This window comes from Aptenodytes forsteri, unplaced genomic scaffold (assembly GCF_000699145.1).
Source record: "Aptenodytes forsteri isolate BGI_AS27 unplaced genomic scaffold, ASM69914v1 Scaffold267, whole genome shotgun sequence".
Classification (NCBI taxonomy): Eukaryota; Metazoa; Chordata; class Aves; order Sphenisciformes; family Spheniscidae; genus Aptenodytes; species Aptenodytes forsteri.
In genome coordinates, this window is record NW_008794173.1 from 1071099 (window position 1) to 1086555 (window position 15457).

A 15457-nucleotide genomic window follows, 5' to 3' on the forward strand; every position below is an offset into this window, starting at 1 on the left:
CACCCCCAGGTCCTTTTCCACCAGGCAGCTTTCCAGCCACTCTTCCCCAAGCCTGTAGCGCTGCATGGGGTTGTTGTGGCCCAAGTGCAGGACCCGGCACTTGGCCTTGTTGAACCTCATACAGTTGGCCTGGGCCCATCGATCCAGCCTGTCCAGGTCCCTCTGCAGAGCCTTCCTACCCTCGAGCAGATCAACGCTCCCGCCCAGCTTGGTGTCATCTGCAAACTGACTGAGGGTGCACTCGATCCCCTCATCCAGATCATTGATAAAGATATTGAACAAATATCATAATATCATAACAAATAATCATACACCAGTTCACTTCCCTTCTTCAAGCTCACTTGGCCTTTCTCTCCTACCAGGGACCTTTAACGCCCACTGTCGCTCACCCTTTTATATCACCCTTACTTACAGATTATAATCTAATGTCCATATATCTCTCTCAGAATCCAAGACAGCTACCTAATTCCTTCCCTCCATTTCCAAACCTATCTAATCGCTACAATTAGCACTCTCAAGTTTAATTCACAGAAGTGTTATACCTGGGAGTGATGTACATTCCTTTAAAAATAAGCACAGAAACAGTTAACTGTCTTTAATAACAGGAAAAGCTATTAAAAGTACAATACAATTCAGATACCAAAGACAAAAGAAAATGGATCAGGTCTTACAATCAGTTGTATTACTGTAAATTGCATTCTGAAAATGAAACATGTTAAGTCCATCCTCCTCAAGTAAACCAAAATATATGCTAAGTTGTCTTCTCATTAAACAATCCTGGCTTAAAAAGAGTGGATTTGACCAAAATAAATGTTTCTAAAAAATTGTAAAAAACCACAAGGCAGTTAAAATTCTCACACTAATATAGAACCGTTAAACACATTTACAGAATAAAATGTCACATGTTGATGAAGAAAACACCTTTTTGGCGCAGGCTAAAAATCAGCTTTACCTTATATTTTATGAGGGTAACTTAAGTCCTCTTGTCTCTTTGGGATTTATAGAAAATATACAATGTACTGAACATGAACAGTTCTTAGTAGTACCTGAGTATCAGAATATTTTCAGAGTTTCTGACTCAGGAAAGACAAATGAAGTTTAATCTGATACAGAGTCTCACGCAAAAACCTGTCCATGTTTGTCTCAGAATTCGGAAGAGATGTTTTCTGTCTCCTTTTCTCTGTGTATTGCCTCTTAGATTTTTGGTGCATGAACTTTGGGAAGAGGAACAGTATTAAAATGCTGCTCTGGTTCTCTTTTGCCCAGAAACAGGCAGTACTTCTTAGGCAAACAGGCAAAATTTCCACTGCTCTATATCCAGTAGACAAACACAACAGTGACTGGGGTTCTGTTACACTAACGTTTGAGACAGTGCTTTGGTACCCCCAGCAAGCTTACAACCAGCAAGGTGGGGGTCAACCAGGATGTGTATAGCTATTCTTTGTGATACGAATGTCTTAACAAAATATTAATTTGTCTCTCCATTCAAGAATTGAATAGTAAATTGAATAGTAAAATTAGTAAAATTAAATAGTAAGTATTCCAGCTACCATCAAACACATAAACAAGTTTACAGTTAAAACTTGTATTTATACCAATGGCTTTTTCTCTTTGCAAAGCGAATAGCAATCTGAACTCCTGTTGGAGATATTGTTGCAAATGCTGTTCCTAAAACAGTCGGATTCAACATGAGGTTCACCGATACTTAGTTGCATTATCAGTTATAATATGTAATATTCCTTATAGTAGATATTATTATTAAGAAAGTATATATTATTATAACGAAATGTACTATGTAAAAATAAAACTTTAACGTCCTACATTTAGAGCATTACATGGCCATGGCAGTGGAAAGAAGGGAAGACAAGTTTTTGAACATCTTAAAAAGGTATTGCCTAACAGGTCAATACAGGTCTCTTGCAAAAATCCTTTCAGTCCAATACTTAGATTTACACTCAATAGCTCAATACTAGGAAGATCTATCTTTTGTTACAAAATCCACAACGTTTCATGGCACAAAGCTACTTGATTGCAGTGTATTATACTGTTACTACGGGATTATGATGTTCCTAAGATGGTTATGAGCAACATCGGACTTCTAGCACCATCTCTTGGCTAAAAAAGTGCTGTGGGGCGTTGAAATACGATTTCTAACACAAGCAAGTATTATTTTATGTTTCTTGCTTGCTGCCAGACATGAAGTCTAGTATTGAGAGAGAGCACATTTTCTTTCTGAAGCAAACTTTTAAAGGGGAAGGAAGAAATAAAAGAACACATAAATTCACTCTCTAGAAGTATTATTTGGAAATTTCCTATGTTTTTGTTACAGATTGTAACAGTCACTCCTATTTTTTTGTGAGAACAATTTAATGACAAGTAAAGAAAAAATACTCACTTTGTTCATAATATCTAATTCACACCGGAGTCGCTGAACAGCACTACCTATTTTAAGCAACTGTATACGCAATGCATCATCAATTGGCAGGCAAGCAGCAACTCTGTAAGAAAAATCTAGAAATGAGAGAGTACCAGGCCTGTTAGAATCTGAGAGAGAAATAAAACCTACTACTTCTACTCGGTTACAGATAGAGTGCTAAAACTTAGGTTTATAATAGACTTTTAGAGGTCATCTCGGTACATCCATCTAAGGCTGGATCACGTACACGTAAAACCTCTGCCAAGATATTTGTCTAATTCCACACTTAAAGATCACCAGTGGTGGAGACTGAACAATGCTAGTAAGGTAACGTATTCTAAAACCAGAACAGACCCCTGGAGAACATTGTCTGATACAGACTTCCACTCCCACAGTGAATTACTGTTTTCCAACCACCCGTGGTTATCTTTATGCTTGCACTTCCTCTTTTTTTTGCAAAAAGACAGACATGCTTTTATGAGAGAAGGAAAAACTAAAAGAAAAAACCCCAATCATACACCTCCTTCATACAACCAAGTTTATTACTTAGGTTAGTAGCAAGAAAGTATTCTTTACTGCTTTATTGTGAGAAGGAAAAAGACATGTTCTGTATACGCTCCCTTCTAGAGGTTTTGGAGGGTTTTTTCCCTCATTTGAATGCAGACCAAAAATTAGATCCAAAAATATTCAGTCAAGACGACAGACTTTTTTTTTTTTTTTTTAAAGTGTTAATATGACAGTAAATTCTCAGGCAGCAACTTCAATCAGGTATTAAAAGTCACAAACACAAAAGGTAGTGGACTTTACTACAGCCATTCTTTAACTTAGCTAACAAAAACCTTGCTAAGCTGGAAATCACCCCATTCCTCACAGCCTGTAAAAGAATTCAAAAGCTGAAAATTTAAGTCAGCAAAATATCAGTGTGCTGTGAATCGTGAGAAAAGAAGTGCCAAAAAAGTACTGGATTTTTTTGTTTGTTTTCAGATTATTTCATATGCTTTCCATATATGGTCCTCTAAGCAGCACTCTGGGCAAAGCAGACGAGAAGTACTTTCAACCACTATTTCAGGCAAATCAGAAACGAGAGTTCCATGTACATCAAAACTATTGAGCCCAGACCTGTATTTGGTGCTTAACTGATTTTAATTGTAGGCTGCAGTTTGAATTTTCCCCCTTATTAGGCATTTGAGAGTCTACACGGGAAAGAACGTTTTTCTCCTTAGAAAGGCTTCAACTGAAATTTCTATCTTATTAGATCCTAGAGACCTGCAGAGAGAAGAGACTGGTTCACTGGGGCACAACCCCAATGCCGGCTAAGGCATGAAATCTGGTATCAGCTTTTTTGCAATTAGGTTACTGGTGCTATTTTCCCTCATGTCTGATAAGAGGTAATAAGAAGTAAGAACAAAGAGATTATATATAGTAACACTTAGACTTAGATAAAGATAACTTCAAAAATCTAGTATGCTTTTGGCTCTTGTTTTCTTATGAAACACTTGGATCACATTCCTCCTGCCATGGAGCACAATGGAGTTCTATTTCTTTTACTGAACATGTTTCTGCATGGTTGGAGCATGTTTATGTCTTTGAAAGCTCTGTCATCCTTTTGTCAAAGCCAATCATCAAAATTTATTGGAAACTGGAAGTGAGGGATGGACTGCCAATAAAAGGTAATTATCTAAGTTTTGTTTTCTTAAGAAACTGAAAAAAAATTAAAAAATTAGTTCATGGGCTAAACAACATCATACCTATTGGGTTTGTTGGAAGAGATTCATCTTTAAGATTTTCATCCCATTCATGTAGCTGCCTCTTGACTCTTTCCATCAAGGTTTCCTTTTGTTAGAAGAAAAGCCTAATTTAAATACATAGGTATTTCTGTTTTCTTAGGAAAAAAAAAAAAAAAGGAAGCAAAATGTAGAGTAAGCTATTTTCCCTAAGTGGACATGAGCTTTTAAGACTTACAATAACAACAGACTCATCTTGTATCTACATACTTTAAACTAAGAGCAAAATATGATGGGAAACGGGCCAAAATGAACCAATGGCCCATGGTGGTTATAACTCTCATTTGAGATAAGAAGACAACTGTTAAAATTCTAGAACTGTACAACCGAGATGGGGACTAGCCTGCTCCCTACTTCTGCCTCTCTTACACTAATTACTTTATGTACTAATATACATATATACCTAGGTATATAAAGAAATATGTACGTTTTAAAGAGTAAACCAACTCCAACAGGACAGACAGACCTAAGACTATCCAGCACCCTGGTGGTTAGGACATTCACCTGGAGCACGTGGGACAGAGGATCGAGCTTTTGCTCTGAGACAACACAGCAGGAACCTGAACCTCTGTTATCCGCCCCAGACACATGCTCTAGCACGAGGGAACAACTATACAGAGGGGGAAGCCCTTCCTGCTCTTTTCACGGTGAACTGAAAACTATAAACTTCTTTAAAACATAACTTATGAGCCAAAAAAAATTAAAGCTTTTACATTATCCAATAATTGGATATTAAAACATACAAAACTAACTGTAGATTATTTGGGAATACACAGGGTGAACTTACAGCATCGTATAAAGAGTAGAGCCAGGGAGGCCAAGATGTCAAACTTGCACAGTGGAACTTCCTCTAAAACCAAAACCACAAATATTTATTCTTTAACATTATCAGATTTTAGGGACAGTTCTTGTTCAAACAAATAAAACTGAGAAGAGAGACCTGATTATTTAAAGACACAACAAATTATCACCATCAGGACCAGTACTTCAACATGAAGCTTCCAAACCACTTCTCAAACGCATTGAGAGCTAAGACCTCTGTACAAGACAGACAATATACGGATTTTCTCAGAATACCTGTCTCAGCATTAAAAAAGTATTTCTAATGTTTAGTAATAAGAAATTATGCCTTTCAAAAAAGCATCTGAAATGTAGACAGTTCAAAAAATTTAAGTACTATTAGATAGCGCGTCTGTTCCTTAGTCTCCGTCAACTGTTGCTACTTCAGCAACCACAGCAAACCACTACGTAAGGTGATTAAACTATTCATATCAATTTAGTCAAATACATAAATAAAATGAAAGAAGGAGATTAATAGGCCGTATCAGGTATTTTAACCTAACATATATAAATTCAAAGGATCTATGATGATATTTTTAAAATGGAAAACTAATCTCTTAAAAATATAACCAAAAATACCAACACGCAAGTTCGGAGCTCCAGAGGATGCTTTCTCACAGCAGAACAATCACTGATTAAGACAACTTGGGTAGTCTTGATGTTTAATCATATATTGCTAGCCATTCTCATTCTGGTTATCTATTTTTCATGGAAATCATATTTTCAGAAATGCTTACTGAACATCAGTGCTTGTGCCAGCCTACTGAAAACCTATTAAACAGCTTTATTATAACTTCCCAATGACAGTGAACAAAATACTGTACTATCTCCATCTAACAACATCCTATGAAGAAAAATTAAGACCCAAATAGACCACTGAGTAAGAAATAAATGTGGAGGAGGAAAACAAAAACAATAGGAAAAAAAACCCTGAAGGTCTCATAACTATTTTTTATTGAAGGGTATTCTTTCAAAATAAAAATTTTACTAAGAGGATTGGCCAGTGCTACTGTATCATACTTCACTGTGAACATGACTAACCCGTTCACTTGAACTGTGTACAAAAATACCTACACAACAGTACAGAGCAGATACGGAGGAACAAAATACAAATGGCCACCAATACCACCTCTAAAAAAATCTTCAGCCTGTGTATAGCCTGTGCATATCCTGCAGACATGAAAACTTAGATTATAACTGAATTCCTTAACCACCAAATTTCCAGCAGTGTAAGGTTATTTGCTTAGTTAATTAATTCTCTACAGTAACTTCAGAACACTTAAATTTATAGATTTAGGTTAATAAAAATCTAAAAAGCAGTACACTACATAACCACAATGCTTCCCAAATGAGGATTTCAAATTGTTCTAGAAATACTTACAAATTAAATTTCCATTTTCCCTTTGAGGGCAACTACCCTTATTTTACAAATGGGGGGGGGGGGGGGGGGGAATATCAAATAAATGGTACTTTGAAGAAAGAATTCAGGAACACCAAAACTCAAGTTATTGTTTTAATTAGCAAGTATATTTTTTGTAACAGCTGACATGGGGTCAGCTCTCGTATGGAGTAGAAACCATTCTTAAAATGCAACTTCCATTTTCTAATGCTTCTCATTATATTAGTAAACATACAGAGGTACAGCCTGTCATATCGGAAACGGTCACAGTTCTACTGACATCAGTAGAGCGACGGAGGTCAGTAGGACAATGCCCCTACTCTGGATCTGTATCTCAATCCACAAAAGACGTGCACTGCATTTCAGCTATCATCAGATAGACTCAGTCTTGGAAAGGGATTTCCGCCCCCACCCCCGCTAGGCTTAGGGTTTCTGGGCTTGTTAACTCATAGATGAACTTGTTCAAGAACTCTGAGAATCAATAGCTTTTTGTTCTTAATGATTTTTTTGTGTGTGTGTGCCACAGAGTTCAAAACCATTGAAGAAAAAAACAAATCCAAACCTTAACTGCATCTGACAATGAGGAGAGTTACTAGGATTCTATATTAATTTCTGGAGGTAGTTCCAAAGATCTCTGCAGATACAGAAGACTTCAAGGTATCTTTCTTCTTACATGCCACTGACTGAAGCGGTGGGTTAAATAAATAATAAGCAAGCCACAATTTTAGTTTTTTCAAAAGTGTCAGGTTGCCCTCTTTCACCACATCCTCTCCTACTGACCTCAGCGCTAGATCTTGTCCCATTAACCTTACCGTGCATATTTGTCCACTGTTAATGATAGTTAGTCTTTGAAAAGCTTGCACTGTGCCTGAGAATGAGCTAGGTTTACACTCAAAAGGCTTTTGCTGGTATAACTATGCTGGTAGGATACGCTAGCATGGTGCTTATTACAGGAAACATAATTTATTCCAGCAAAATTATCCTTTTGACAGTATATTTTATTTCAGACTCCTAAAGGAAAATGCTGTATACTGGTAAAAGTGCACATTCACTTGTATAAATGCATCTTTTAGCACCTTTTAAACAGCGCAGCTGTCTCTAGCACAAATCACACCTTATTATTCTGCTGAGCAATGCAAAAGTTTGTAGCTTAGGCCTGGCAGCAGCCACTTAGGACTCTTGAAAATGCTGCCCTACAATCTCAGTGTGAATTCCCTCCTGATTCCAAGTACTGTCACAGCTGCAGTGCTGCAAAAATACTGTAAACAAGCAAAGACAGAATTTGTGCCAGTGAAGCAAAATTAGGTTCTAGGAAAGTAGAACCTAATTCCCTAATGACAATAACAACATCTTGATAATGGTTATTTCTCCTCTTCTAAAGAAGTGTAAAGTCCGCATACTTATTAAAAAAGCTCTAGGAAATAATATTAATAAGACCATGGAACTGTTAATTCACGCACTTTGTGTGTAAAAGCACCGTCTTCTGCTAATAACTACTATGTCAACATATGCAGAGTGCATGAAAAAAAATCAGAGATTTCTATGGCCCTTTCCTATCTTGTCACTTTTAGTACCATAATAAAATTTAAGGAAGTTTCTAAATTCAGTTTAAAAAAAAAAAAAAAGGAAAAAAAGGGGATTACATATTGACTACCCCAGAAGGTAAATCTGTTGAACAAATACTAATAAATCAAAAAACAGACTTAGAAATACATGTGCAATTGGCCAGAATAAGTGGATTGTATAGAAAAATTGTGATCTGACAAAGCAAATGACTAAGCACAAAAGTCAGCAAGAACTTTACATACATGTTATATAAAAATCTGCAAGATGAAACTGCAACATAAAGCATGCTCAAAACTCTAAAGTGCAGCCTAGTTGTTAGCTAGCAATCATCTGTGTGGGAATATTTGACTGAGTTAAAAAAACTGAGTCTGTCATTCTAACGCAGATCCACATTTTCTGTAAACAAGTAACTGCAGGTGCAGAAGTTAACCCTTTAACTGATGCAGGTTTTAAAGCAAAATTAGCAAATGGAATTGTGATTCCAAACTAAGACATTACAGGTCTTCAGTTTCATCACTGAAATGTGGGAGTCACCCCTAAAATACCTCTGCTCTTTAAAGACCTCTTCTACCTGAATCAAAGTCACAAAGAAACAGTTACAAAAGCGTCCTTATTTCCAAAACCACACCATTATGACAAGTACAACAGAAAAGCACTGGCACTGTCAACACCGATTGCCAAATTTTTATTGTCAAAGCAATGTCAGTAAAAATCAAGATGTTTCTTTGACCTTCCTACAAATAAAATTCTATAAACTTACTGGTTTCTTCCACCAACACTTCTCCATCTACAAGCTTTACCAAACAGCACTCTCTGAGGTGTTTTGATTATGTAAAAAAATAATAATTGTAATATTACATGAATTATGTAATAATATTAATCTAATAATACTGTAATTAAAACCAAAGAGAACTCATAATACAAAACGTGTATTTCCCCATTGCTGATGGCTGATAAACAATCACATAATACGTGACAAAAGCAGGAGGTTGGCATCCAGCATCCCAGTTGTGCATCCTCCTCTAAAGATGAACAGATGGGATTTTATATTGATTTTCAAAATACCATCAAAAATTTGAAGAAAAACACCACCACAACTAGCTTCTAACCTTTTGATATTTCTGCCACCATTGATGTATAGCTCGGTCCTGCCACGCTGTAGGTTTTGAAGAAGGAAATATATGGCATCGGCTGAGAGACTGCAGCTGTACTGCTGACATTGTTGAAGGCAGCACTCGCTCAGGAAGGATTTGTACTTTAGCCTGCTGGATTCTGATTAAAAAAAAAAGATGACATACACACATATACAAGAGTTCAAAAAAATGGATTTTACTGCTTGTAAAAACATAGGCTTGTGTAATAGATGTAATCACTACATAGTACTACAGAATTTAAGCAGCAATCCATTCAATCAGATTTTTAATGTTGTATTAATGTAAACCAAATTACCTTAGGGAGCATACAGTATATCTGTAGCAAACCAAACATATACTATTCTAGAACACAGATTATCTCATGCCCTTGGCTAAATTATTAAAGCCACTGTGCTGACTGGACTTTGATCTACCTAATTGAAGACAGAAGCAATCTCTGTTTTTCCCTTTCCTTTAAAAACCAGAATTAGCTGTTTTCCAAATATTTTTTGCACTGGTATACAGAACTCTACAAAGATCACTACTTTAACTTTTTCAGCAAAAGTTTCTTTGCTGGGTTTCCCCCCCCGAACAGTTAGCTTCCTTTTCCATGGGATACAATGGGCTGTCTTTGTATTTTAGAGCACTAGATATCTGTTGGGATTACGGTGGACAGAATTAAAGCCAGATTGGCAGTGGCAACACAGCAGAATATTCTACCATCTCAGCACTGTATTTTTAGATTTTTGTCTCCTCAAGTTACTTTTGGTATAAACTAATAGTCAGCTATTACGTATCAAACCCTCAGAAAGGAAGTTTAGCTGAAATGCAGTTTGCTATCTTCAAACCACAAAAGCTTATGTGCTTAGCTAGAGTTCAAAATCAGCAGAAATAGGATATAGACTCTGATCATCTTTTAATATCCTAGCATTAACCAGGTCACCTAGTCCACAAAGAGTTCAGCAACAGTTATGTGGCTACAAAGAATACTGTCTAGCAGGAAGGACTTTACATTTTAACAGTATTATGCATCAGAAATCCTGAAATATTAAGATGCATGTCATTACAAATTTCCAATTGTACTTACAGGGACAACACTGTGGAAGAAAACATTCATTTTTCCAATAATTAGAGACCTCTGAAGTGTGTCACCTCTCTCAATATTCACTACAGATATCCATGTGTCAAGACACTTAACATTCGTGCCAGCAACAGATACTAAGCTAGTACATATTAACCTAGCCATCCTTGTCCCTCAGGCAGCACCTGTTAACCTCATGCCAGCAGCCCTCATGGCTGACTCATTAGGGTTCCGATATCCTTGTCCCTCAGGCAGCACCCTGCCTGTTAACCTCATGCCAGCGGCCCTCATGGCTGACTCATTAGGGTTCCGATCACCGGCACCAGATTCCCTAATGGCACCGGTATCGAGTTAGAAAGCCTTAGGAACTTCACTGTACAAAACTGCAAATGTAAATGTACATGTAAGGTTTAAAAGACCTGACAGAGATTACTCCTGCAAATGACAGAATTAATGAGAATTAATTAGCCCAACCACTGAATCAAAAAGGCCTGGTTTTTGTTTTCCCCAAAGCAAAATATTCAGCATTTCTTACTGCTGATGGTTTGGAAGAGGTTCACAAATGGGTAAGTACATTCCAATACTGACTATATTACTGAGACTTGAAGCATTCATCCATGAGCCTGGTAAAGTTTCTGTTGAGACAGCTGAGATATTCAGGTAAATCATCAGTTATTCTGATTATATTAATGTAAACACTGATTCCAATCTTGCTTCCATGCACATAATATACAGACCCCTGTTTGTTTATGTAGGGCTCTGGTCATTTTGCCTGTTGTTACTTGTGTAGGTTTACTCTGAAGAAATGCTGGCAAGCGTTTCTGTGTTCTGAGAAGTGCCAGAATACTGAGACTGAGCAATGACCCTAGCTTAATTCAAGCATTTTGAATCCCATGTGCATCCCTACAGAATTCCCAAGCATGCGGCTATCTGAAAGCAGAGTAACTCTATATAGTTTAAGTCATTCCAACAAATCTAGAGCTTGCCATGATAAGATTAATCTTGCCTCCTTTATTTCACACGTTTAAAAATTCATACTTAAGAAACTTGCGAACGTGCTGTGTAAAAGTGATCTCTGCTAGTTCAGTAGATATAAAACCATCATAATAAAATGTTTTAACAGTACAACAAAATCACTATACATCCTAACTGTTTCTGGATACTGAATTCTCAGTAACAATGCCATTGCTACTGTAGCTGTCCAAGTACTGCCATCTTGTGTTCAAGCAATGGTTTTTCTAAGCTGTAAAATTTGGAATATGTTATCTGTAACCAAACGTTAGATAGCGATAAATAGCAAGTAGCACACGTATTCTTCATTTCTTCAGCTGCAGGTCATAAAAGCGTAAGAAAATGCTGAGCTCAGACTGTTCCTAGGCCTCTTTCTAAAGCAATGCCACTATACGGAACAATAGCAGAACACAGATGATTAGCTTTAGATTTACAGATTTGGAGCAAGATGTTATATGCCTTGCAGAAAAGATTACAAAAACCCCTAGCAATTGTGCTAAGAATTGTCACATGCTCACAGATTCAATGTCTGGAGCCTGTACCTGTGGACAGTGATGTTGACAGAGGCTCATGATGTAATGCATGATGTCAAGAACTTGAGAATGACAGAAGACTCAACATACTCTTAACTAAATGTTAAGGGTCTCAGCCACTTCTATAAATAGACAAAGGTATTAATTACATAATATGATAAAACTGTCAGGAGCCTCTAAATATTGCAGGTATCACACTGGAATATAGAAAAGAACAGGACTAGAATATAGAAGAGAAGAGAATACTCCTATCAAAGCTGATTTGAGTGTGTTTGACAAGCACATGAAAAGAATTGTCAAAGAATACTCCTATCAAAGCCGATTTGAGTATGTTTGACAAGCACATGAAAAGAATTGTCAACCAGTAACAGGAGAAGTAGCACTTTTCTATCAGTGAATTATCAGTGAACAGTCAGAAAGGAAGAGGTAACACTTGCTGAAGGTAAGGATGTACTAAACTGTGACAACGGTTAAAATAAACAAGATTTAGTATTTGAGAAACTGAAAATGATGGGCTGCTTGCAGTTAGCAAAAATCAAGAACCACATTCAAGTATTTATCCAGAAATCTCAGTGTGCTTTTATGTTTTACAAAGGGAAAAAACGAACAAGAGAAGCGACTTATTTCTCCATTATTACCAGACTCCAGTCCTCCCCTTTCACGGGCAGCTTCTCATGAAAGCCACCACCCCTCTGGGCACAGTTACTGTCCTCTCCATATATGAATCATGCAGCTGAATCCTTCTGCATGCTGCTGAGGCTCAGTACTTAAAGATCACTCAAAGTACAAAAAAGGACAAGCATATTGTTATTAGCTGTAGTGTCAGACACTTGCCTGCAGCAGTTCAGAGCTGCAATTGCACATAAAGTTACGAAGTGGAACACGTCCAGTGCAGACCATCTCTAGAAAGGTCTCCTTTCAGAAAACGAAAGTTACAATTTTTCAAAGGAATGGAATCTGGTCGCTACCAGGGAGGCTTTCCACAAGACAACAGAAGGCACACACTTGATATTGTATCCTCTCATTTCACATCTAGTTTGAAACAGGGATATGAGAGATGGTGAAATAAAACTTTAGAACTTACAATGCAGGCAAATCAACATCTTTTTCCTGACTTAAATTTCAGCAACAAAGTCATTCTGACAGATGTTTTCTCACACACAACAAATCAAACTACAGGTAGATATTCTCTAGAGAATTTTATAGCAAAGTTATTAACTACTAAAATGTGAGTCTTAGAACAGGAAATGTCCGAAGTTCTTAATAACCAGAGAAGCGGCTGATTAAGCATCCAATTAATATCTATACTAAGCAGTCAACTGTGTGACTGAAAGGGCAGATGCACCTGCAGTAAAATGTAAGCGTTTTGGCAAAACAAGATTTGCAGTATGTAGAGTTAAATACATAATTTTCTTACCCATCTGACTGAGTTCTTATTTCAAGCACCTTGAACCTCTGTCTTCCTATTGCTTTCACTTTGACCGTTTCAATTCCATACTCCTGCTCTTCTCTGTAGGCATATATTTCTGCTGTTGTTCCAAAATGTGCTTCCCTTTCACGTACGTTACTAAAAGTAACAGAATTAAAAAGGTTACCTACCCTCCAAACAGCATTGTTCATTCAGATTTCACGAGTTAGTCCACCTGCACTGACTGTACACAATTAGTCTTATCAAAACTGTAAATTTGGTAAAATACCTTCAACTAACTGCAATCGTTATTCTTCCATTTTAAAAGCAGCTTCTAATGTTTTGTTTGGTTGGGGGTTTTTGCCAGTTGACTTGGTTTTATTTTAGGGTCTAAAGGTGAAATTCCAGGAACACAGGGATCACCAGTGTATCTGCATTTGAAATGCAGATACTGAAAGTACCAAAATTCTTTAGATTGACTTTCTAAAAATAACTGTTCCCACCTCCTACATAATTAAACCACAGTAAATCGGGGGAAGAGGGAGGAGCATTCCCAATTTCTTTTGGCACAGATTAGCCTTTTATCTTTTCTGCTTTTCTATCACCACCTGTCTCAACTCTATTGTGAAACATTGGCCTGCGCTTGTTAATTTACACACAAAACAAGAAAATACACCTTTACAACAATACAGTTCTCAAAACAAGAATCTGATTTTTACATTTCAGATCAAGGCTTATTCTTTAAGCAAGATGAAGCAGTGCATTCAAACAGTTACTGAAATCAAGGAGGATGCTCAAACAAGGAAAGCAGATCAACGCTTACTGTTTCTCTATACAAACATGTGATACTGTCATGCAGCTACCCAATATGACACGAAAACCTTTTCATTACGTATCGGAAGACCATTTTTGTCAAACAATTTCAAACCACAACTTATGTTATTCACCACAGAACTGATGCAACCATCTGCTTTTGGTTTAGTATCCAAAGAAATTGTGCTAAAAATACATGCTGCACACCATCAGTAAACCCACTCGTGTATTTTACCTGTATGCAAGAACAGCAAACGTTCTGTCTTTCTGAATTAAATTCCGCACCATGCTAACCTCTTGAGGGCGAAAAAGCTGAAGAGGTAACGTCTGTCCAGGAATCAACATCACCATCACGTGGGGCAACACTGGAATCACCTGACAGCTGTCATCATCATGTACCGTTCTTCCATGAAACTCTTCCATATCAGAACCTAAATACTGAAAACAGTAAGTAAGCAAATGACAGTAGTATAAGAGGTTTTGGTGATTGACAAGGATAAAATAAAATTAGGTCTTTGGCTTAAGGATATTACAATAGAACTACACAAAAACAATCAAAACCTCTTCAAGATGCATTTAATGGACGATATATAAAGAACATACCACATGTGATGTTGGCAAACTGGTGTCAAAATTAATGATGTTTGGCTTTTCAGCTTCTTTACTATCTTGATCTTCAACTTCCATTTCATTGTCATCCTCTTCCTCGCTCTCTGCTAATAAGCACATACGAAATATTGTGCAGAAATCAATCAGCAAAGACTAAGATACTGAGAAAAATCAGAGAATCACAGAAATGCATTCAATATTCCCAGGCTACAGGCTTTCACGGGGAAGCAACTTTTGTATTTGTAAACTTGTGAAAAATAATTTTCTTGCTGTTACAGCAAAATCACCGTTCTACAGAAAGGGTCAAAAGCTGGTAATTCATTTTTGAAAGGCTAAAGTACAACTTTTCTTGGAAGAAAATAATAAACAAATTCTGTCAGCTCACATTTTCACTACAGTAATATCTCCTTATCTCGATTCTAAACGTTTTCTGCCTGTACACCGGGATGTCAGATAACTTAATTTCCTGTAGGATGCTGAATACAGCGTTTGAAGTAGTACAAACCTGAACAATATAACTGCACACATAAAGCAAGCGAGTTAAAAGTATTCTGAAGCTCTATATTCATGCAAAGACTCTTGCTGGTATTTCAGACACTTTCACTGCTGTCAGCCTCTCCCGTGTATATACCAAACACACACACAAACCCCAGCACACGCACAAATCCAGCAAAGGCAACCATTAAGGAAGCAAATAACATGACCCCGCAAAGGATTTCAGGTTCAAAATAGTATTTAAAAATTACTACTTTCTTCCCATTTCTCAGTTCCAGGTGTCAATTCTAAAATTACTTTCAGGCAAGAGGACGGTTAAATTATCAGTATATTTTATTTTGGAAACACATAAAAAGTGCATTTATCTGT

At 37.0% G+C, this 15457-nt stretch overlaps 1 protein-coding gene across 1 annotated transcript in view; it reads right to left on the reverse strand.

Annotated features, from left to right (window-relative positions):
* Nucleotides 1-14695, reverse strand: part of CRBN (cereblon) — a 23301-nt gene extending 8606 nt beyond the window's left edge. Inside the window, exons 1-7 of the mRNA XM_019473253.1 lie at nt 14588-14695; nt 14220-14422; nt 13181-13330; nt 9115-9277; nt 4988-5050; nt 4165-4249; nt 2396-2511 (exon numbers count right to left, since the gene is read on the reverse strand). Coding sequence (XP_019328798.1) covers nt 2396-2511; nt 4165-4249; nt 4988-5050; nt 9115-9277; nt 13181-13330; nt 14220-14422; nt 14588-14671 — 864 coding nt within the window. The 5' untranslated portion in view covers nt 14672-14695. The remainder of the gene's footprint in view (nt 1-2395; nt 2512-4164; nt 4250-4987; nt 5051-9114; nt 9278-13180; nt 13331-14219; nt 14423-14587) is intronic.
* Between the last annotated feature and the right edge of the window lie 762 nt (nt 14696-15457).